This window comes from Desmodus rotundus, chromosome 12 (assembly GCF_022682495.2).
Source record: "Desmodus rotundus isolate HL8 chromosome 12, HLdesRot8A.1, whole genome shotgun sequence".
In the NCBI taxonomy this organism is placed as follows: domain Eukaryota; kingdom Metazoa; phylum Chordata; class Mammalia; order Chiroptera; family Phyllostomidae; genus Desmodus; species Desmodus rotundus.
The window spans coordinates 59,302,657-59,328,202 of NC_071398.1; the positions used below are offsets into that span (position 1 = coordinate 59,302,657).

General features: G+C 44.0%; 1 protein-coding gene across 5 annotated transcripts in view; it reads left to right on the forward strand.

Annotated features, from left to right (window-relative positions):
* Positions 1-25,546, forward strand: part of NTNG1 (netrin G1) — a 257,442-nt gene that overhangs the window by 115,495 nt on the left and 116,401 nt on the right. For all 5 annotated transcript variants that reach the window (XM_053915207.1, XM_053915203.1, XM_053915206.2 and 2 more), the window contains exon 3: positions 16,197-16,837. In XM_053915207.1, the coding sequence (XP_053771182.1) occupies positions 16,197-16,837 (641 nt within the window). The remainder of the gene's footprint in view (positions 1-16,196; positions 16,838-25,546) is intronic.

Here is a 25,546-nt window from a genome sequence, read left to right on the forward strand (position 1 = left end):
TATCTACTCTAAGGGAGCAAGAATTCTTACTGTCTTTGAAAGTACTCCCGCACCACTGTTTCAGGTGATGTTATTCCAACCACAGACAGCTTTCAGTGGCTGAGAGGGATGCCACAGGGCTGGAATTCACCCAGACAAAGGCCAAAGGGACAGAAGGAGAGGAGGAATGGGGAGCAGACCCCCACTTCGTGCAGATAGGGTGCGTTCTGGTAGAAAACGTCCACCCGAAAAGTGGCCTCATGCCTCTCGACTGTCCCCACCCCCACTGCTGTACCTGTTCGGTGATACGAAATGGGATCCGTGTTCTATTGCACTGACACGCTTGTGCGTGACAAATATATCTAAGTAAGGGATTTTAAAGGATGCGACCACCCAGGAAGAAATAGATGGCCCAATATTTTCTTCAACTCCCCAAATGGGCCACTTGGCGCCCTCTTCCTGGCGGTGTTCACCCCAGCGTCTCCCCAAGTCTCTTCCACAAAACGCCAGCTCGATGTCACTTTAATGAGATTGAGACGGGGTGTAATTGTCAAGGAAGGCTGGGAGATGCTAGGTTGAAGTGAGACAGGTTTCCTTGCCATGTGACTTCTCATTTTTTATTTCTTTTTTTATTTTGTTCGTGTTTACATGTTTTAATTTTTGGTGCCAGGGACCCAACCTCGCGTTTTGAATACAAAATCCCATGGTGAATCCTTAGGAGCCTCGGCGTTCCTCCTAGGCCCCTTGGGGAAATCCTGCTCTGTGCAGATTTCCTGAGGGTCATCTGGGCTTGCAGCTTGCCGGCTCTTTCCGCAGAATCCCATTATGATCCCAGGAAGATCACGGTCGCCCATTCCCAGTCTCCTTAGTATTTTACCTCACCAACTCTTCCCTCCTTTCCTAGAACTGTGGCCTCTCATTTGCACCAAGAATCTGATAAGTAATTTTTAAATCCTCACCCGAAGATATGTTGGTTGATTTCAGAGAGAGAGGAAGAGAGAGAAAGAGAAACATCTGTGTGAGAGAGAAACACTGATGATCTATTGGTTGCCTCTCGCATGTGCCCTGACCGGGAATTGAACCCACAGCCTTTGGTGCAGGGAACAATATTCCAACCAACTGAACCACTTGGCCAGAGCCCTAATAAATTTTTGAATAAGCCCTGTTTGGGTCTTAGCCTCAGCTCTCCTCTGATTCATGCAATTGGTGTATCTTGGCTTTACACAAAACTTACCAGCCTAGTTTCACTCTAGGTTTTAGGATGAATCCTGGTCTTAGGTAAAAGGGATTTAAAATTGGTCCTGGGTGGGTAGCCGAGTTGGTTAGAGTATCAACCTGATATGCCAAGGTTGCAGGTTCGATCCCCCGTCAGGGAACATACAATAAGCAACAAATGAATGTGTAAATAAGTGGAACAACACATAGGTGTTCCTCTCTCTCTCTTTCTCTCAAGTCAGTAAAATGAAAATGATGTTTTAAATAGGGGATTTAAAATTGCTCTACTCCACAGTTTGGGATTTGCCACAAATTCTCTCCTGCTTGGTCTTGGTCATGTACAGGACCACCTGCTCCAATGACCTCCTTTTCCTAGGACCCAGTCCCCAACTGGTGCTCCATCGAGGGCAATCACGTGATTGCCAAGCTGCCTGGCACTTGACCGTCTTAAGAAAAATATTTTAAACTCATACTACACAGAGAATGTGTGTATCCGGGAGTCGAACAGAGTGAAATTACCAGGCAGGTGTTGTTCAGGAATTACGGTACTATACCAAAATGTCGGGCACTAAAAGCACTTAGGCTGGGGTCTAGTCATTTTCTGCCAGGCCACTTAAGTCCCAGTGACCTCGTATGCAAAATGAGGATAAGAACAGTCTATGCCTCAGAGGTTCGGTTTGCTAGTTCATTAGTTTTGAGAATCAAATGACTGAATACAGGTAAAGAGATTGGAAGAGAGTTCTTAGAACAGTCCTAGAACATAACAGGTCCACAGGAAACAGTATAAACAAACCCATCAGTTATTTTTCTGAAGAACGCGGGCCTTTTCATAGCGCCATAAAAATCCAAGAGTTACGTTTCATTTGAGAGTTGGAAATTGCACATTTTGTGTCTGGTTTTAATATTTTTTAACAGTGTTTCTCAGTACTGATGATTCTTAACGTATGTCAGAATAGTGCAGTCGGAAAGCAGTGTCAACGCGCTTTGGTCATATGTGTTTGGGTCCCCAGAATTATCCCCTCCGCTTGTTTCTGTTTACTACCCTTTACGCGGTGCTAATGCGCCCAGCTGTGTAGAGGGCCATCGGAACGTCTCTTGTAAAGGCAACAGCACAGACTCAAACATCTTCATCACTTCTTGAGGTGAGCTTGGTTTCCTTCTGTCTGCCGTTTCTTCGTTACAATAGTCCAATACGATTTGGCCATCCTGTGTTAATAAATTACTGCTTTTAAAGTTTGGTGATATTCATTTTAAAGCTCAGGCTGTCCACCCCTTCGGTGAGCAGTGTAAATATTTTCCCTTACCCCGTCGGCTCCTGAGCCTTCAACTACTGTGCTAAAACAATACTGATCCTGCAGCACAATAGGAAAGAAGGCTAGCAATAAGGACAATGTGATTTTACACTTCAATATCGAATATTAGATCCAAAGTCCAATATAAAATAATCTAATATTTAAAATTCAATATCTTCTGACTTTCCAGTTCTGAAATCACTTGAGTAGACCAGTGCCATCCATTCAGGACAAATAGATTTTCCACTCATACGGGCCTGAACGAATACCGAGGAAGATCTGAAATTGCCTCAAATCAATCCTCATTTTAGCTCCTGTTAGTGAGAGTTAACCACCGCAGGTTAATGAAATTAGAAGGTGAGGAACAAAGGAGACATTTATCCAATGAATTTGGTCTTAGAGCATCCTGGCTACTAACTAGAAAGATTTCGCCAATAAAAGAGACCTTTTTGCGTTGGGAATGCACTTTTTTTTTCTTTATAATTACAGCGTAGATACTAGCAGCTCATTCGCAGACTTCACCCTTCTTTCCTATGTTTAATTTTTCTTCTCCCACCACATTCTTGTGCTGTGTCATCAAAGACTGATCATTCTTGAAAGTTCATTACTTGATCCTCTTCCACATGAAGCCGTATCCCATTTTCCTCCTCATTGTCAGACTTCTCCAATGAGGGTGTTGAATCCCTGCTTCACTCCCCTTCTTCTTCTTCTTCCTTTTGTTTTTTTTTTATCATTCCACCATTGTCTAGTAAAATGGCTTCTGCCTCAACACTGTATTATAACGAGTAACTCCAAGGTCATTGACAACCACTTTATGATAAATCAGAAAGATTTTTCTTATTCTTTATCTTCTCTCAAGTATCTGATATTATTGATCACATACTTTTTTTTTCTCCTGGTATTTAAAAAGAATATGTATTTATTCTTTAAGATATGAATTGCATTTTCATTTTCTTGGAGGTCAGATTAAATTTTTATTTCTCCCCTTGTAGACACATTCAAATATCTAGATTTCTCTATGTCATATACATGAACTCAAATATGGGTTGTAAGCTACCAGTATAACCAGCTCTAACTAAGCATATTTTTCACTGTACGGCCAAGTCCATGGACTCTCTCTTCTTTGAGGGGAGTTGACCTGTTCTCTGTGAGGTTGGTCCAGAAGAGTTCACCCCAGAAACACTGCATCCTCTACCCTAAATTATGGAATAACTTATTAATGGGGTTGAGGAATTTCTAATCATCTTTCTGGAGGCCCATAAATGCATCCTTGTTGTAGATGGATTTCTGGCCATCCATTTCACATTCTTTTAAATGTAATTTTTGAAAAATTTGTTGGTCCTCTGCCTTTGGCCTTTTCAACCATGGAAAGCACAGGGCTCAAGTAGTTCCTCCAAGACTCCTGTTGACTGCGTTTCTCATCTTAGGCTATGTTTTCACTAGCTGGTCAGGCAGTGTTCTTCATGCCTTCCGTACTCGCATAGCTTGACGATGATGATGATGTGGATGATGATGATGATGGCGATGTAGGGGGTGCTCATCCCCTTTCTTAGACTTCTGCCCAAGGTAAACACGTCAAGGACCTCAAGTCGCTATTGGCATTGGTGGATGGCAAAGGTCATTTGGATCTAGGCTCTGAGAGGTAGAAAGGATCACTGTGAACGACCCCTTTCCTAAATGCTATTTCCTTAATCACACCCGGTTGCTTGTTTAAACCCATATTGTCCTATGGGAATATGTTGCATACACATAAGTAATTTTAAATTTAACCAAGGTAGAAAGAAACAGGATTTGTAATGAAATACACAGACAGCAACGATAAGAAGATAAAGAGAAGAAGGGGGATAAAGCATGAGAGAGAAGGAAGCCTACGCTGGCCAAGTTCAAGACCAAATTCATGGGAGCTTGCAGTGAGATGGGGGAGATTTTGAGATCAGGAATTCTGCATGTGGGATATTTAGAGAGATATGAGAGTGCAGAACTGGATGGGGCTTTGTTGCACATCATGAATCCAGTCTCTGGCATTTTCTCGATTTTTCAGTTATGTTGGATAGTGGAACTCCGCTGGAATGAGGCAGTGAAAGAGCCCCCGTCTTGTACTTGTTCCAGACAGAAAGCTCATCGCCACCATGTTCACTGACTTCCAGGCATTAAACCTCAGCGTCACCATTGACTCTTTCTTGTCCTTTGTTGTCCACTTCCCATCGTTCTAATTCCTGCCGAGTCTCCCATCACCTTCCCACTCTCTTCAGTCCAGCTCCTCATTTTCACACCTGGAGTACCGGAGGTACCTCCTGGCTTGCTCTCCTATATCCAGTCTCTCCCCCTTTCATTATGTCCTGCTCCGTAGTTACGAAATTCCACTATTTCTAAGGTTGTCTCAGTGCCTGTCCTAGACTTCAGTGGCAATAGTCACCAGGCTCTGGGCCAGTTCTAGACCCTATCTGGCTTCACAATGAGATCTCTTGATCTGTAAAGAGAGCAATTTGGGCTGCATCTCCCTAAAAAAAAGAGAAAATTCGAAAAATCATACTTCTTTGCTTTATATCCCTAAAGCAATTTATGCTGCAGATAAAGAGTTGAAGATATTAGAAGACATATAATTGCTTCTTCAACTGCTGAGAATATTCATACTTTGTTCAACAGAAAGCTGATTACAGAAATAAATTGCTTAGCATTCCGTTGTTTGCTCCTCATTTATTGACTATCTACCGTGTGCCAGAAATTGCTTATGAAGATGGTAAGATATGTCCAGGATTATTTGCACTCCAAGTCCTAGAATTCTGACTGAACCTCGCTTTTGGATTCTGCTCCATGACTTGATTGAGATGATTTCTAATACTGGACTCAGTGTGAACCTTTGTTTTCTCGGGAAAGGAATCTGGAAGACCGATGAAGAAAGCATGTGAGCTATCGCCCAATGAAACCACGAATAGCTTTCTGTTCTCCAGTTAACCAAACTCAAACCCTTCCACCCCGCTTTCCGCGTTCTCCAAAATCTACTTCACCTCGTCCATTAAAGCTTAGCTCCAACAGCCCAACCCCTGGGCCTCTAAAGAGTCAGGCTCATTTTCATCTTTATAGACACTTACATTGAATAGGTTCCATGACATACTGGAGGGACCTCAGTCTCTTCATCTCTAAAACCACAATAATACTTGGCTCCTAGGGAGCTGTGAGGATCAAATGGGATGAGAAATATAAAACCTGCTCATAATTCCTAACCATAGAAGCTGTTCAGTGACCGCTGACCCCTTCTCCACTCCAAGAAAAGAGAATGTTTCCTTCACCTTTGCTTCACCTTGGAAACTAAGACTCTGCCTCCTTGAAATCTTTTACAATGACTTCCCAACATTTATACCCCTCTAATACATTTTTACAAATATTGTCTGAAAATTAGACAATTCATTTACATATAACCTACCCAAAATAGCCTTCTATAATACATTTTCTTATTTTCAAAATGATACATCTGTCTATTTTGTCTTGTTACAGCATTGTAGCTGATAAGGAAGATTCAGCCTTAAAAAAAAAAAACAATTTTATCTATTTTTAGGGAGAGAGGGAGAAAGAGAGGGAGAGAAACATTGATCGGTTGCCTCTCATACACACCCTGACCAGGATGTGTGTGGGACTGATCCTGTAATCCAGACACATGCCCTGACTGGGATTCAAACCTCTGACCTTTCACTTTGTGGGACAACAACCAACCCATGGAGCCACACAAGTCAGGGTGACTCAGCCTTATTATAAGCAAATCTGTAACATGTAACCATGCTTAATTGTTACATAAACTAATCTATAACATGGAACAATGCTTAATTGGCACATAAAAGTTTCCTAATATTTTTTGTCAGTTTACTTTGGTAGACCAGCAGCCACTCCAGCCTTACAGATAAATGAAGATTATATTTATTGTTGCTAATCCACCAGGAGAATTATGTCTCTACTGACCTGAATAAAATAATTCACATTTTAAAGAAATATTGGTATATTACAAATATAATAAATATGGTGTAGTATGTCAATATTATATATATAACTCAGACATGAAGTTGGGCAAGAAAATTGGATTTTGAGAAAATGTATTTCAATGCAGGAATGCTGAGGCAGAACCTTTGAGGGGAAAAGGGAGTTCAGTTCACTGAGAAGAAGGAAAGGGAAGTGAGAAGAAGAGTTGCTTTAGTTCAGCGGGCTCTAAAAGACACCATCTATGGCCCAGACAGGACTGAGACCAGATTGGATGAGCCTATGCAGCCCCGGGGGGCCTCTTTTTAAAAAGAGAAATGCGGTAATACTACACACACAGACACGCACAATGAGGTGCCAGGCCTGAGAAGCAGCTTGTGAAATGGAGTGGCTCTGCGGGGTAAGCTTCATTCGCTTCCTGATGAATCAGCCTCTGGACCCGTAGAGATGTTTCAGGATCCCTGTAATTAGGAAAGTCATTTCAGCTGCAACACAGTCAACAAAGGCCACTCTCTTCTTTCCAGCAGAATGTGTACGCTTCCTTTTTTCTCTTCCACCATTGCCATGTTATCACATCTTACGTTTTTTCAAGGATTTGCACCAAGGAGGCCTGTGCATGCCTGGGCCTTGCGAAATTACAGCCAACCGACTCTCTGCTTCTTTCCTTGGTTTTGTTTCATTCTCCATAATTGCCCAAGTACCAACGAGACTCTGAGTGTTCAGCCGTTCCTATGAACTCAGAAAGATGCTGTGGTTGGATAAATAAGGCAGGATGGGGTGAGGAAAAGAGATCTTTAGCTCAGAAGCCCCCAGAGAAGAACTGCTGTGATGGATGGAGAAAAATGGAGATAAAATGAACCCCAGGAAAAAACTGGGATGCCATTGCAGCTCACGCCGTTTGTCTTTGTCCTCCAACCCCAGCACAGGTCCCAGGGGCTCCATCCATCACTCACATGGCCACTCTGCACTTGGAGTTGGACTTTCTGGGGTTTGTTTGGTTCTTGTTTTGTGTTATACCACATACTGCATCATACCAGTTCCATCTACAACTTTGGGGACTGAGAGGTTCATGAAGCTTGGTGATCTGTTTGATCCCCAATCCTTGACCTGTGGGCAGATCCCTTCTGGCCCTCCCATACTTTCAAATCTACTTAATTTATCCTATTTATCCTCTTTCCTCCCTGCCTTCCTGTCTTTCTTCTTTCCTTACTTTCTTTATATCCATAAATCTTTGTTGCACACTTACCAAGTGCCAATTCTCTGTCTCCTCATAGAACTCTAGTGGAAGAGACATAAAAATAAACAATTGGAACTTAATATGATGAGTTGCATGACAATGTATATGGTCCGCTGTATGGTATGTATGTATGTATGTATATACTTACACATACATATATATGATTAACTCAGTAGGTATGAACATGAAGAGTGAGAAATTTAAAAAATGCAGAGGCCAGCTCTTGAAGGATCTTTTAAGTTCTGCTAAGAAATTTGAATTGTCCTCCTGAAGATAATGAGAAACCCCTTAAAGGGATTTGAGAGGGGACATGATTCAGTTAGTTTGGATTTTGGAAAGATCATTATAGCAGCTGTGTAGAAAGTAGCCTGTAAGAGGATGATATAATGTAGAGAGAGACCATTTAAGAGGCTATTACAGTAATTCTGGAGAAAATATTTTTAATAGTAAGAAGCATCGGCAGCGCGCACGAAGCTGTGGTGATGGGTTGCGTCTGGAGAACTTGGTTGGTGAACAGATTGAGGAGAAAGAAGGAGTACACAATGATTCCCAGGTTTCCTGCTCAGAAAATGGAAGAATGTGCTGCCATTCGCAAGTCAAGGAAAACAGGTGGAACATATTTAATGCTAACTACTCATTATTGAGCACTTATTTTATGCCTAGGAGATGCTAAACACTTAACATGCATCATGCAATTTTATTTCAAGTTAATATCATGAAGTATATATCATTACACTGAATTCAAAGAAGAAGAAATCACGGCTCAACAAAGGTAGCTTGTCCAAAACGACATCATAGCTAAGTGGTAGAGTGGAGATTCTACCACTAGGCCGAGCTAACCCAGAGCCTTGTTCCCACTAAACAGTACACCAGTGCTTATCGTGGTCCCGAAGGCTTCTGCGTCAGAGTCACACAGGCTCCTGGGTCCGACCCAGTCTGTTGAGCCAGAGCTCCCAAAGGGCGGGCACTGGACCCACCGGGTGTTTCTTACGTACACGCCACTGCAGTTCATGTTATGTGTCATAACGTAGTGGAAGGAGGTAACAGACCACGTTGTTTTTTTTAAAGGTGAGGAGTGTATGTTAGTATATGGAAGACACCACAGGGGTGGAGCGCGGTGCATACGTTCCAGCTGAATTTGATGCTGGGATGGTTAAACCACCATCTCAGTCTTGGCAAGGCTGGCGTTGCTACAACCACTCCAGGGGAGTCTGGGTGACATCTCCCGTGCAGGATTGGGGTGGAATGGAATAATTGTCACCAAGCCGAGCCCTCCTGATGCCTCCGTCTTCCTACCCTGTCCAGTGGGTTTTGACCCCTACCTGCTAATGTGTCCCAAGCATGAAATGTCTTTGTGATTTTTCCTAAAAATGCTTACAAATTCTGTTTTGCATTGTACTCCATAAAATGTCTGTCTGTTTCTACTGTAAAAATATGTTTAATTAATTATGTACCGAGGGGTGGGCTGGGCACTCTGAGGGGTTGCGTGGTGTTGGTGGTGACTCAAGAATGTCCAGTGCATTCTCTCTAGAAGCACTAGTACCTGATTTGGGAAACACAAGATTGTTGCTTCTGTTGGTCTGCTCTCCGCTACTACATTGCAAACATTCTGTTGTATTATTTCTGTGTTCTGCACAATGTTTTTAACATGGTAGATACCCAATGAACAGCTACTGAATTTGGAAGAGAGGGGTCTGACAGGAATACGGAGTGTAAGAAGCCAGGGTGGTCAGGGAAGCCGGTGCTTTGGAAAGGGCCACATGAGGAACTCGTCTTCCTGCTTCTCATGGACACACCTACAGCTGGGGTGCATTTGTGTTTCTATATCCTCTTGCAGCTGGTGGTTTTCAGAAAATGGACTTCAGGTGGGCCCTGGACTTGCTTCCTTGTGTGAGGAAAGAAGGAAACGGTCTTTGAGAATCTAGTCAGAACTTTCAGAATTCAAAATGCTCCATCTAATTACCCTGCATGGTGACGTCAGGACTCCCAACATTCCCACTCTCGTGATTTTTAACTCCCCTCAAGTTATTTTCACCTAAAACGCAGATAGCTCGCTTCAGTTTTGTATTATTAAGATTTAAGTGTTTGTTTTCTGATCTATTTTGAGACTACCTAGAATACAAAATATTTTTTTCATTGTTTTAGTGAGAGAAGAAGGGAGCGAGGAAGGGAGAAAGAGAAACATGGATGCAAGAGAGATGAATCGATTGGTTGCCTCCCTTCCGCGACTGGACTGGGGATCGAACCCGCAACATTTTGGTTACGGGACGATGCTCTAATCAACTGAGCCACACCAGCCAGGGCAAGACAAAATATTGTCCCAAAGTTTTTTAAGTGCTATTTTTTAAGACAATAAATTTTAAAAAGCGTTTTTCCTACCAATTACAATAGTGTCATCTTACTATAGTGTTTTTCTGTGGACATTCACTTCCAATCCCCCTTGATTCCATTAATATTTATTTTTTCTTCAGTATATGCAGAGTGATGATTTAGATTGTTACAGAGGATCCATTTTTGTGGCTTGTGGCTTGAGAACGTATTTGGCTCTTTCTTAGAAGCTTGGTCTACCTTGACCTGTGAAGCCTTGGCCAGTCTGAAAACCCTAACCATAATCCTCTGCGGGGCTCTACACAGATGACTCTCCCAGCCCATAATCTGAGATGTGGCTCCCGGGTGTTCTCACTGCAGAAAGGTTAAGCCCTCCCGTCTTCATTCCCGAGTTAAAAAGCCCACATGGTGTTAGTCCTGACCAGGAGCAGGTTCAGGTCTTGAGCCCGTGTTGATGCCGGGAAGGAATCTTTGGGATGAGCAAGGGGTCTTGTTAGAAAACAGAGCAGTCAGTTTCTGACTTCAGAGTTCAAAAAAACAAGCTCTTTATCCTCTCTCATTCTCACCGTGGCCATATTTCCCAGACAAAAATTTGGGATTCCCGCTCTGACAAATCCGTACGTAGTTTTATCTCTGTAGTTTCAGAATAGCTAAACTTGGGACAGTCCCGTAATTAATACTCAGCCTATCTCGTTACCCCCACATCGGGACCCAATGTGCCAACGAACGGGGCAGGTCACAAGTGAGACTGCGCTGCCATCTGTAGGGACTGCTGCCTTTTGTGTCCACAGAACCTGCCACCTTGTGGTCCTTTCCTGTCTGAGGACACACAGGATTATCCCCATCACTGTGGTCATCAAGGCCTGTCAGTGTTCACGGTGCGGACAGTTACCTTTCAGATTTCTGGAACGGATGTCTGCTCTCTGGGATGGTCCTTCCTTCTGGCTCTGATGTCTCTCTGTCCTCCCTAACACCAGTAACAAAGCTCTAAGACCCCAGCATGACCACCGACATCAGCTCCCATCCGCGTAGTGTCTTCAGAAAAGACATGACCTTGAGGCGCCTTCTCACCCTGGAGCCAAGCAAGGATCCAGGAATAGATGGGACTTGGGGTAGGGAGGAGGGACCTAGGAGGTCCAAGAAGGGACTAGAACAAGGGTCCCTCCCACCCAAAGTTACACCTCTGATGTAAAGAGACCAATCAGCAACCTCCCAGAGACTGCCCTGCTCATTGGCTCCCAATGAGCTGCCGTGAAAGAGGAGAAAAGGAGGTGGCCCGGTCCAGGTGACTCGGCGATCAGAGTGTGGTGCTGGAGGTTCGTTAGCTGGCACGTGCTCCACCCGTGCGGAGCCCTGCTTCAAAGTCGCAGTGAGCGCAGGTGGGGGCTGCCCTCCCAGAATGCTCTTTCTACAACGTTGTGTCTTCCTATTACTGTCACGATGAAACAGGCAAGGACTAGTCAGATGCAAATGAGTGTGAGCTCGCTCTGCCCTGATGAGTTTTTCACCATCAGGGTATGACCCCCAGTGCTTCTCACCAGCACTTGTACGTACATGCATGCTTGCTTGGCATGCACCTTACACTGCAGTAGCAACCCCCCCCGCCCCCGCCCCGTGAGAATCCCCTACGTTTCCAGCTGTCCTTCCCGGTAGTTTGCCGATGAGCATGGCTAGGAAGGGCAAGTTCAAAATGGCAGGAACCGCCAGTATCACACTGATGCTGCTTATGTAGGATTTTCTTTTTCTTTTTTTAAACTGTGAAGGGCCTAGCAGATCTTAGGTGAACGGATGTTTTTTTCCTTTTTTTTCAAAGTATCATTTGTCAGAAGGAAGGCATTTTCATCAATAGAAACAATGAAAGCATGTCTCAAAAATATATTTATCCCTCTAAGTTCTGAAAGCACAGGAGGGAAGAATAACAACATATTCCACTTTGGCTACAAAGTGCTAATTAAAAACTAACTTCCATTCTCCCAGAGGTAAAATATTAATGTTCTTTTTAAAATGACATGAAACATCACAACCTTCTTCTTTTCATTGTTATAAAAACTATTTAGCAGGCATATCTGTTTAGTTATTTAGGCGTCTTAATGGTGTAAATATTATCAGCACAGCCATAAATATTTTCTGCTTTGTCCACAGTCAGTTAAGGATCTGCGGCTTGTAGGGCTTGAGATCTATTTTAGGCTGCCTGCTGGCTACAAAATAATTACTTATACTTGCTAATGCCTGAGTCTGTTGGATTTAGCAGCAAGAAGTTCTTTGCTTTCACAAGTAGGGGGAAGTTGTTTTCTTATATAAATTTCTTTGTTGATGGTATTAGAGAGGATTAGGGCGGGGTTGAAGTAGTTGAAAATGTAATTAATCTAATCCCTTTAACAGCAATTATTTTTATATTGATAATTCTCTGTAACAACAGTATTACAGATCACAACCCTGTGAAATATTTACTTTCAATATTTTAGCATAAAAGTCTCTCCTCGGGCTTTCTTTTTCTAGGACAAGAACATTTTCGGCTCCTTTGTCCTTTTCTTTCTCACCTGAAATGCAGGCTTTCTTCTCAGGAGACCAGAGTAATATTTTTTATCCTGCTGATTTTCTCTCAATGCCATTGTCTCTCAGTAAGTTATGTTAATGGCCAGCAAATCATTAATCTCGTCAAAGAGCATGAGTAAGAAATAAGAAGTGTCATTGATTTCTCTGTCTCTCTCTCTCTCTCTTTTTTTCTTGTATCTGCAATCATTTGGTTTAGATTCTCATGTAAAACGATTTATTTACTCATCAATTTCAATAAATTGTTATGCTGTTAAAGTTACCACTAAGAAGAAAAAAGTCAGATGAAGGACGAAACCGTCCTGGTCAACCTCCGATCATCGCCAGTGCAAACTGGGAATCGTCCTTCATCTGCTCAAATGTCATGTTATCGAGGCGAGGCTCTGTGCGACCTCCCAATATAAAATTACAATCAGAATCCCTCCTCCAAAGCTATTTTTCCCTTTAACGGGCTTTATTTTTCTCCATAGCATGTAACATCATCAAACATTATACATTTGTTTACTTGGTGCCTCTCCTCCAACTAAGACAGATGCTCTGTTGAAAGCAAGGATGCAGATGTGTTTACTGCTGGATCTTGGGAGCCCAGACCAGGGCCTTAAATATAGTGATGGAGCAGGCAATCAGTAATATTGAGTATTGTAGGCAATTATCAAAGGCATGAAGCTTTCCTCTCATTGTTTTAGGCATCTAAAGCACCAGATCAGTGCAAAGCAATGCAACTTTCTCCTTGTCCTGGCATGCATTTGGACAGCTGACACTGTGATGTTGACCTCAGCCTTCACCCTGAGCTGGCTGTCCTGCTCAGCCCCAGCGGAAGTGTGTCCCCGTGATAAAAAATAGGGACTGACTGTTTTATGCGAGCATGTCTTCATCCAAGAGCTAAAACTTTGGGTTTTGCAGAGCTATTTGGCACTCACATATTTACCGTTTTAAGAGCAGTACAGAGCAGAGGATCTCAAAGGGTGCTCTTCGGAACACTGGCTACGTGCCGTAGAAGTAGGGGTTCCCAAGACAAAAAGGGGGCCCGTGGTCAGAGAAGCTTTGAAACTAGGTGTTGCATGAGCTCAGGAAAGTTTCACTTTATGGCACCTCAGATGCACGATAGTGCTCACGAGGGCTCTCTAACACAAAACCTTGGCTGCACTTCCCGAACTCTTTTGGTCTCAGGCCCTTCCTTTTGTACCAGCCAGCCTTGCTCTCAGGCTGGGTTGCATCATGGGGAAGCCATTGCCTTGGGAGTGGAACAGGCCAGGACAGGGGCAGGAGGAGAGGGTCCTGGCTCTGCCCCTTTCTGACTCTGTTATGTGACTTTGGGCAAGTTACTTGACACTTCGCTGCATCTTAGCTTCCTCTTCTGTAAGGTAGGGATGAAAAGGGTTACCAGGGTAATGTAGTCAAGTGTCTGACCCATAAATGCTACATAAACGGTGCTGATTGTCCACACCTTTGATGGACTATAGGAATGAATGCTGTTTAGACAGACACCTCCAAGCACATTCTCTGAGACAGGTATGCTAGTATTGACCTATTCCCAGAACCAGTCTGCTGGGTCTCTGCCTTTGTCTCTGCGCCCTCTTCCCTCTGAGAAGTGTTGAGCATCTTTGCTGAAGTCAAAGAAATGCTATCTTTCAACACGACTTACCGCAGATGTCTGATAGCTCACGTAGGCGATCCCGCAGGGTTGCTATCCTGGGTTTCAATACCCTTGACCTCAGATGAAGACGCTTTTGTCAGGAGGAAGGTGAAGCATCCAACCTAATGATCGTGCAGATGGCTACAGGCTGATAGATTTTGAAGGGACTATGTTTTTTCAGTAAACTGCGAATGAAGATGTGATTTGAGTAAATCTGACCCCTTCCAGTAAAATGTGCACTTACATATATTTAGAATGTATAAATGCCGACAGATTCCACAATATTTATAGCCCTCCATAAAAAGCTTTTGCCTGTTTGCCGAGCTTTGCATTTGGCTCTCTGCTATGCTTAAAAGAGTTTAAATAATAATACATTTGGTGCTTTATTCCACCTGGAACAGAAACTTATTTTCCCCTCTCCGCTCTTTTTGAAGGGGTTACTATAAATAGTGCCACAGACGCTGGGATCAGGAATAGGGAATTGAAATTCGAGAGCAAAGTACAGCAACATTTCCATTATCACTGATGCTTTGGATGTATTTTTGAAACAGTTCTGTTCCTCAGATAACGGACCTTCTCTTCTTTCTCTAGCCCCCTCTCAGTTCTCCGTGAGCCCCCCAAACCTGTTGCCGGTGTCGGGGTTCAGTTGCATTAATGGGGAAGAGGGAGGGAAAGTATTAGCTGACGGGGTAGGCAAAGGTTACCTCTGGGGACGCCGCGGCTGCTCTCCAATGTCCATCTCCCGTTTCACACATGTCAGCTGGTAACTGAGCATCAACGTCTACAGTGTAGAACCATTATGTGAGACCCAGCTCAGGCACGCTGCAGGTCTGGTGGCAAGCTCCCAGTTGATGAAAAAGAGGGGGGGGGGATCTAATTGTAATTACAAGAGAAAGCCTAAAGGCAATGTCAGAGGGTCGATTCTTGTAATTACCCAGGACAGGATCAGCCAGAAATACCTGTGTGGTTGGCTCCAAAGGACGCCACTTGTTTTCTTAAATACAAAATAAACAGAACTCGGGGATCGGGTCATTTGCCATAGAAGCTCCTGATGAAACCTGAGAGCATCTCTTGGGTGTGGTTGCTAGTTGTAAGGGGGCAAGGAGACCGACTTCCAGCTTCCTGTTGGATCGGACTGTGAAGGAAGTAGCCTTCGTGAGAGGGAAAACGGTAATAATGGTCAACATCTGTAGACAGCTGACTATGGCCAGCACAGAGTGACAAGGCAGTGGGTCCCTGGCTCTTTGCCACACCCTCCTAATTTTATGCTGGAACTTCCTGTTCTTCTAAGTTGGAGCAAATGCCCACCCCCAAGTCCTCCCTGAGCAACCCCCGCTCCTCTAGCTAACGAGATGGCAGATGTTTGGACCAAGCCCCAGAGCCCGTAGCACACCACATCCTAATGATTTGTGGTGAACAAAGTAAATGCTTTCAAAGCAGGCCTGATGGAGCAGGGACCCAGTAAGGATGATGGATTTGAGGCAAAGCCAAAAGGAGCCCGAATGTGGCATGGGGGTGTTGTTTCCCAAAACAGGACACAGGTATCTACAGCTCATTGCTGATTCTAAAGCTTTGCTTGAAAACCGGCTTTTGAAAGAACTGCGCTCTTGAGGAACGTCCTTGAGGCATGCAGAAATTTCCTTGCTTTTTCTGAAGCATCTTTCCGAGAGGACACGGCGGTACTGAGCTATGAGACAGTCGCTCGGTGCCTTTGTGCTTTGGGACCACATTATGGGTCTAGCACATACGGGATAAATAAACTGTTTTCCTTTCTTAAAGCACATGGAAGGCAACAAGACCAGAAAATTATCATACCTCTTCTTTTTCATTTTTGTAAAGTGATTATGCAGGAGATTCCAGTTAGGGCAAATAAAAGTGATTAGTGCAAACAGGTTTTTTTCCTAGCCTCTTCCTCAGCGACAGCAATATGGCAAGACTTGGGTCAAGCCCGTGTTTTGACGCACCCTCTTTTTTTCTTCTCCCATAGGGCAACCCCTACATGTGCAATAACGAGTGTGACGCAAGCACCCCCGAGTTGGCACATCCCCCTGAGCTGATGTTTGATTTTGAAGGAAGACACCCCTCCACCTTTTGGCAGTCTGCCACTTGGAAGGACTACCCCAAGCCTCTCCAGGTTAACATCACTCTGTCTTGGAGCAAAACCATCGAGCTCACAGACAACATCGTCATCACCTTCGAGTCGGGGCGCCCAGACCAGATGATCCTGGAGAAATCTCTGGATTACGGGCGAACATGGCAGCCCTATCAGTACTACGCCACAGACTGCTTGGACGCCTTTCACATGGACCCGAAATCCGTGAAGGATTTATCCCAGCACACAGTCTTAGAAATCATTTGCACCGAAGAGTACTCCACGGGGTATATGACAAACAGCAAAATAATCCACTTTGAGATCAAAGACAGGTTCGCGTTTTTTGCTGGGCCGTGGCTACGCAATATGGCTTCTCTGTACGGGCAGCTGGATACAACCAAGAAACTCCGAGATTTCTTCACAGTCACAGACCTAAGGATCCGGCTGTTGAGACCGGCCGTTGGGGAAATATACGTGGACGAGCTCCACCTGGCACGCTACTTCTACGCTATCTCAGACATCAAGGTGCATGGGAGGTAAGAGAGCGTCTGTCCCAGCGGATGAGAATGGGGGATTCACAAAACATGTCAGGGCGTGGGTCCCACAGCAGAAGAGGGGTATTTGTCGCTTTCTACTGCCACACTTTCTCAGGAACACCAGCCTGTGGGTGGGTCCTGGGGAGCGTGAGACCCTTGTGACTCAGCAGCCTTTTGTGACCCCAGACTTGCTGTCATTAGACGTAACCTGGTGGGATTTCTTAGAATTTAAACAAAAGGTGGGCAGGGCAGGGCGGGGTCAGGGTGGGGGAAGCATCTTAGAAAAGGGGCTGAAAAACAAGAAATACATCTTTCTGTTGTTTTCAAATGCAAGAGAGGGTTTCAACATGGTAGACTCTCTTTTGTTACATTGTACAAAACATCTCTGGAAACGAAAGCTATATTTCTTTAAATGTATTAAATCAGAACCAAAAGCATTTAGGAAAAACAATGCACTTGGTAAAAAAGGGAAGCCATATTTTTCAGGTTTTTTGGATGCTATTGTCTTAAAAAGACATGTGCCAATTTGAAATAGGGACCTGAGTGAGGCTCCCTTCATGCTGTGGGTCAGCTGTTCAAATGTTGTTGATTTTGATAATGTACCAGAGACACAACTGAGCAGGTTTCCAAGTATTTGGAAAATGTTTAAATGAAAAACTTCAATAATGAGAACCAGGACCACCGAAGTGGAGATTGTCAACCCGATTTTTGAGTGTGGTATGTTATCAAAATAACCAACTGGTGGAGGTTGGACCTTGAGATAATGAGTTGGAAAAACCAAAGGTAATTGAAGTAACAGCAAAACGGAAAAAAGAGAGACCAAGACAAAGCAGTCATCATTCTAAAAATGCAAGGATAGCTTTAAATCAGAATAATGAAGATAAGAATATGAATGGTACATAAATCATATAGGTTTAATTACATATAAAATTTAAACAAGTAAGGCAGGGTTATTAACCAGCATTCCTAGGGCAGCCCAGTCCTCGGATGCTGGATCTTGAGATCTTGAGGCTCCCTGGCGTTTTGGAGACCTGTCTCAACTCGTCTTTGATCATAGTGCTGTTATATTTGGGTGCTGGAAGGAAGAAGAGGTCACTGCTATGAAGGGATGGGCCAGTGTGGACACACAGAATGGTGTAACGGGCATGACCTCAGTGTGGGGGGCGGGGGTCAAGGTTCCAGAGTCTGGACTCTGGAAAGTGGCAGAAATGGGTGGATGTCTACTCTACAGCTTTGGTCTAGCTTCATGCTCCCCCCAGAAGAGTCAAGGATCTTTGGCAATGGAACCTCTTTCAAAAGTCTTCACCAGTCTTGGTCATGGAGGGCAATGATATCTTTAGAGGGAAGTAACGTTTCTGAGATGAACATGCTATGGTACAGTAGTGAGCTCATGGGTTCCAGGGCATAGCAGACAGTCCGTGTGTGAGCGGGGCCCCTTGAGGGTCCAGAAGGAAGCATAGCCTTACACAGGGGTTTGCTGTCTGTGGCGAAATGCAGCCCTTATGTCCATGAATATCTTAGCAGGAGCCAACCGGTTTCCAAGGTCTTATTTTGGGGGCCTGTAATATATACAAATAATTGATGCTGGTATTATTAACAATAGCATTCCACAGCAAAGCACCTAGTATTCTGTGCAGCCACAAGAATAAAGGTCAAACTTCGTAAGCAGAGATGTGAATTTAGATCCTCGTGGGACCCACATTGTTAGGTAGAGTTCTCTAGATCAGTTTCCTTGCAGTTGGAGAAACCCCTAACCTAAGCCAAAGTCCCTGTAGCCCAACTCCCCCACCCTCCCTTTCCACGTGCATAGAAGGCAGTCTTTTGAAGGTTTTGGGTTGGGAAATAACCATTGTTAGGGCATATTTCTCTTATTGCATATTCACTTTTGTGCATTCTGATTATTTTTAAAAGAGTGGAAATATATTTTAAAGCTACAGGTTTTTATGCATTCTCTACTGGGGTCAAACACATTATCGCCCAGAGATGGTATGTCAGAAATGTAAAATCCCGCCAGATGCAACACTTTTCTCTTATCCCCAATCCTGGTAGTGTCCCCCAGCTGCATTTCCTTGGCTCTGTGGAGTTTGGAGGGGCCCTCCTCCTCTCCCTGGGACTCACCTCCACTGTCTTTTCCTGTTCAACAGTCCGCAATCACTGGGGTGCCAGCAGCCAGGCAAGAGAGGAAGGGGCAGGAGAGGTGAGCCCCTTCCTTAAGGTCCCCTTCTGTTACCTCCAAATTCTGTCCAAATTCCTCGGGGCAAAACTGACGTTGGCATGCACGGTGCGAGGCACCAGATGGATGGGGTATTTTTAGTCTCAGGGGAGGGACTAAGAAGCAAGGCCTGAAGGCTCGGGCGTGTCTCCAGCTACTCAGTTATATAAGGAACGCGGAACCACTGAAGGGAACTGCTGCCTACATCACAGATCTCTCCGCACAGAAGCTGGGAGATGTTTTACCCTTGAACACTTCAGCCTAGTCTGTCTTCTTCTTACACAGCACATCACCCGTGGGAGCATTCATTGATGATCTCTAAAAGAAAGTTCTAAAAGTTCCTTTTCAAGAATATCACAAATAGAAACTTCCCAAAAGAGTGGTTTCTGTCAATGCCTCCTTCCTCCATGCATGGAATTTACTCACAACATTGAATGAACATGCCTTTTCCATGCCTACATGTGATCATTGTAACGATGTTTTTCTGCCTGTCATTCCACTAGAATGTGGGAACTGGCATGAGTTATTTGGGGAAGGGAGGGAAATTGCCGCAGAATTGTGGACAGACAATCCAAGATTTTTCACCTTGAAATATTAAGCTGTGAAACCAAAATAGTTGCAGAACCTTTGAGTTGACTGTGAATTCCAGTTCTTTCTTTTTTGCATACAAGTGAACAGGGTGGTTGTGCTTTATACCTGTCACTACTGTGTGGTGTAAAAACAATGTTTCGATTGTCATAAGACGAGTGTCACATGTAGGTTCTTTCTAGCAGGTGACACATCTGTCCCTGTTTGACTGGTAACAGACGCTATATCCCCATCATAAATATCGTAGCTCTCTCTGGCTACGTGCTTATTGTGCCGCCACTTCCTTCCTCTCACTGTGTGTTTATTAAGATCCTAGAGGAGAAAGACGGCCGTTGGCGATCGGGGACTCAGCAGTCCTGGCATTGTCCGATCAGCCTAATAATCTTCACGGACTAATTCTGACTTATGGATGTCCTCCTTCAGTAAATCAGGCTGATTTTCTCTAATGAATAATAGACGAGTCAAGCGTGCCAGCGCCTTAATTAAAGAGTGGCTTTCTCAGTCTTGATCTCATTTTAATTTACGGGGTAATACTACAATAATATCACTAATGGAAGGTACATTAAAGGACATCAAGTAGCATTAACTATATTAAATTATGGTACTTGTGTTAATTAACTGCTGAAGCAAGATGGTTTTAATGGCCAAAAAGGTCGTCTAATGCATAAATAAAATCTACCCAAATGAGAGGTGAGGAGAGGAATAGACAGGAGATGTTTGTTCTGAACATCTTTCCATACTGACGGTGAGTTAAACTCATGGGCTGTTAAATAGAAGGTCTGAAATGTTTTCTTAGTTACACATGGAAAGTTTTGATTTTTTATGTGTTTTGTTTCCTTCTAAGCATTTCATAATTAAATGGGAAAGTTGACCATTGTATTTGTCAAAGCCATCGATTTTATAGACTATAAACTCAACCTTATTTATTGCTTCTTTGAGGTGAACGGTTTCAAGGAAGTGATGTGGTTTATTGTAATGAAGTATGAAATCTGAAAGACAAATGAGCATATGAAAATATGCTAATTTATTTGTAAGGTGTGCTGTCGGCAACGAGTGAGGATACTGATTCCAACATCAGATCATAGAAACTCTTTTTTAACCTCAAGAACTTTAGAACAGGACTGTGAGCACTTTTCTCCGTAGCCTGGAGAACTTGCACCCACATCCCTCTTACCCGCCTTGTTCCACAATATCCCTAAACAGAACCATCAGTAATTTTCCTCAGTGGTGTTTACCAATGTCTTACCCCACACTGCACCTACCCATGCTCTTTACAGGTCATTGGCTCTCAGTTACTGATTGCAGAGTTGACTTTGCCTTCAGTGCCTCTGTTGTTCATCTCCGAGAAGGGAGCCACGGAGAGCTAGCACGGAAACCCTACTTCCACAAGCTTTCTGGTGCTGCCCCAGCTTGGAGCCACACTGTCCCTGTCTAATCCCAGGGCCTGGAAGGGCCCAGGGACAGAGCCACTGGGGGTCAGGAGTGAGGAGGGCCCCTGTGCTGCCACTCCCAGGAGGAATCAGATGTGTCTGTAAACCCTCACTGTCTGAGTCACCACCTTAGTATTTGCTGTAATTAGGACAAAAGGAGGTTGAAATTGACTTTCTTGAATCAAGGCTTCCAATGGTTAATAGAGAAATATGTGACATTAAGCAAGCAAGAATGCTGCGGGGGACTTTAGAAGTATAAAAGCAGCAGGGCATTCTTAGTATTTTCTCAAATAATTTGGAAAAATTATCTGCCGACTACAAAAGGCTTACCAGTCATCCTGCAAATGCTCCAAGCGTGTTTCCCACCCACAGTTTGAGTACATCCACCAGAATATTTACTCCTCACCTCTCGTGTGAGAGGCGCCAAAGCATCGGGTCTGGCATGCGTTCCTTCTTCCCAATTAGTCCTAATTATTGAAGTTGGGTTTTACCACTGCTTAACAGATTCTGCTTTTGTAACACCTTCTTTCCATCACCAGTAAATACTCACCCTCCGCCCTGGGCCAGGCGCTGGGTGAGACAGTGGACATAGGGAGATTCACAGGTGTCACTGGTGCTCATGAGAAGCTGATGTCCAGGGGGGCACAGACACGCCAGCAGAAAAGGAGGGCAACAGGGGGTGAGTGCTTTTACCGTGTGAGTGTGCAAAGTGCGCTGGCAACAGAGGGCGTGCTAATTTAATCCGGAAAGCCCAGCAAAAGCTTTGATGAGGATGTGGCATTTGCACGGTGATTTGAAATATGTGCTTTAGAATGCCCAGCAGCTAGGGCAGAATGGATTTTTTAGGCGGCCGATGATGCTTAAAAGCAGCACACCATGGCAAGGAACTCCAAACAGTTGGAAAGTGGTGGAGAGGACAAGTCCTTGGAGATGCTCTTCTATCTTCAGCATCTCCAAGAAGCTTTGAAGGATTCTTACATTTGGGCCTCTGAGTCCCCCATGCCATGAGAAATGTAAAATTATATAGGTTCTCACGTATTAACTAAGCTCAGGTGAGGAGCATTCTGAGGCAGTGGGATTACAGGATATTTCAGCAGGGCTGCGTTTCTCAAGGAGCTGCAGGGAGAGGCCAGGCGGACCGGGCCACTGCCCCATCGTGGGACACCTATCACTCCAAGTTCTGATGCTCAGATCGAGAGTCCAGAAAGCTCCCTGGAGTCCCCAAGAGCCATCGTAACACCAGGGTTTGAGATTTGCTTACCCCGCCCACAGGACATGAGCAGCCAATCAGATTTTAAGGAAAGAAGGCTGCAGGCCAGACATTAGCCAGAATCCCTGTGAAGAGTCCACTTAAGGATTTGAAAACACTTCTCTGGTGCTGCAGAAAGGGGTCGGAGTCGAAAATATACGAGTTTGGATCTTATCACCTTGCAGGTGATGGGTGAAGTTTAGGGAATGGATGGCATCGATATGATAGGGTTTTGCCCCTATAATTATAGATGACTGTGGTCATTTATAGAACGTTTGCAGAACTGTGGAATACTGTCATTTAAGAGGTAATTTCTGAAGGAAATTGAGAAGTAATCTGAGAAACAGGAGGGAGTCAGAAGAAGGGAATGAGTTAAGGAAACCCTAATAGCTCCCGTTAATATTTGAGTAATGACCCGTCACACCTGGATAGCACTCTGGTTATAAGGGTGTTGTCAGGTAGCTTCTTTCCATCAATCCTCCCTGGAGACTTGTGAGGTAGGTGGTGTTTAACCTCATTGTACAGGTGAGAAAACTGAGGACCCAAGCAGTTCCATGATTTAAAAAAAAAAAAAAATCCCGCACATACTGAATTGACAAAATCAGGCTGTTAATTACAAAACCTTATGCTTTCTCATTATGCTTTTATAGCTACATCAGCCAGAAGTGAGCTCGGTCCATACCGCAGACCCAGGAAATTCCCAATAAGTCTTGCAGCTCTGCTCATCTCAGAATGTTCTGGAAGTGGCCCTCTCCTTGACTTTCGGCTTGGTATTTTCCTAGACCAAGTTGTTCTGTGTTTATCTGAACTCCCTGCCTCATTTTCATCAACTTTATAATGTATGATGGGGCTAATTTGTCATATTGTGTTAGGTCTAGGGGGTTTACCACTAAAATAAAATTGTGGGGATAGTTTCTCATTGTGTGAGGGGAGACAAAGTAAGTAAATGAACTGAATTTTCTCAGCATTAATTTTTTTCTCATACTTCCCCATAAACCTTCAATGCCAGCAACTCCTTTTGCTTCACGGCCATCATCCAACGGAAAACAAGCCGCAAATATTAATGGATAAATTTGGAAATGGCCAACTACCTTAGCTTATTTTAAGAAAGTTAATCTTTTAATTGAAGACAATGTGCTTTTTTTTTTCTTCAATATCGACTATCAGGTCACATCCTCCCCTGGAACCTATGGGACATAAGTATCTGCCTATTTCATATAACAGAATTTCATAAATTTGAAGCCAACGATTCTATCCTGCAAGTTTTTTCCAAGTGAAATGGATATTTAACTATTCCACCATCCAGAATTTTTTAATCGAATGTGCTCTTCTTTTAAAAGGAGAATGAAGTTCAGCGAATAAGAGTGTTCAAGTGAAAAGCTCAGTAACCACAATTAAGCATAAAAAAGGCAACGCGAGGGTTGCTCTTTAACTCCAGTGGAAACACTTAGAATAAAGATTTCTGGTGTGAACTGGTTTTAAGTGGACAACTGAGTGCCGTCTGGATCCAGAGCGTATTTTCTCACATCCTGGAGGATTTCTTGAATTAAAAAGAGAACATATGCATAAGCAGCTCATTTTCCTCGGAGGTTTGCGCCATTATAAGGACAGAATGTATCTAATAATTCCTCCAATTAAATTATGAACTTCGTTAGTGTGCAGAAAAACAACTCAGTTTAAGGGCTTGTCTCTTTATCCTTGATTCCCTGGTGCCATCGATTTTTTTTAAACTAGTGGGTCATTAAAGGAAAGATGTCTCGTTCTTAAGAAGCATAAGGATACTTAGGCAAAATACCACATCATAAAACAGTGAAATGATTTCCTTCTTCGCTTAACTTCCCATTCGCCTGGGAAGCTATAGTCCAGCTCCATCTACAAGACCAAATAGTGGGGAACAGGGGGACACTCGGTTCCTCCAACTTCTGGAGCCATGTTCTGTTTTGATTTTATGTATTTATTTTTAGAGAGAGAGAGGAAGGGAGGGAGAAAGAGGGAGAGAAACATCAATGTGTGGTTGCCTCTAGCGCACCCCCTGCTGGGGACCTGGCCTGCAACCCAGGCACGTGTCCTGACTGGGAATGGAACTGGCAACCCTTTGGTTCACAGGCCAGTGCTCAATGCACTGAGCCACACCAGCCAGGGCTGCAGCTGTGTTTTTTTATCTGAATTCAGTGGTCGGCATCTTTAGAAGGTCTTGCTGTTGCTTGTCCCTGGGCCCAGAGATATTCCCTAGCACACCAGGAGGTCATGCCATCGGCTGCTATTCAGTGTAAGAGTTTTTGCGGATCTGTCTGACCGCTGGTCAGTACAGACGCCACACCTGTTCATTCTGCAAACACAATACCAAATGGGTTGAGGTCGCAGGAGTCATCGTGATGACTGGATTGTGTGGAGAGACAGGTAGGTGACTTCATTGCAACATAGCTCTGGATTCCCATTCAGGAAGCCACCGTTGGAACTAAATAGGTCAGCTTAGCTGGAACTAACTGCACGTAAACTCATGACTGCTCTTCTGCTTCTTTTCTGTAGGTAACAAAGTTGTATCTCGACAAGGTCATTCCATGGCAAAGGGAGAAAGGAAAATTTTCAAATTACTTGTGCTTTGCCCTGGCCAGCGGCTCAGTTGGTTGGAGCATCGTCCCATGCACATTCGCAACCATGTGGGTTCGATTCCTGGTCAGGGCGTGTAAGGGAAGCAACTGATGGGTGTTTCTCTTTCACATTGATCTCTCTCTCTCTCATTCTCTCTCTCTCTTAAATCAATAAACATATCTTAGGGTAAGGATTAAAAATAATAATAATAAAATAAAATCACTTATGTTTTGATAAATGAATATGTTTCCAAACTTCTACTTGAAAAACACTGAATGAATAGATAGAGGCTTTAAATATGTGGTCTAGGAGCCTTACCATCCGGCTGCTGCACAGATGCCAATCCAGAATATTCTACGGTCAGGACAGCTGCTCTGCCAGCTCTTTGTTGCTGACGGGTGCCCAGGACAACTGATACTGTGCTAGGGGTGTGTTGAGAGGACAAAACGTCAGGATCTCGAAATCATTATTGGTCTTGTTTTAGAAGGAAACGTTGGCTACAAGTCAAGAGAAATGGGTGCTAGCTCCCGCCGTGCCGCTGACTCCGTGAGCTCAGTCCCAACCACGGCAAGTGCCGTGTCCTCATCTTTGAAATGGGGGGGCTCGTCTGGAGTCGTGTTTCCCAGGGTCACTCTCCC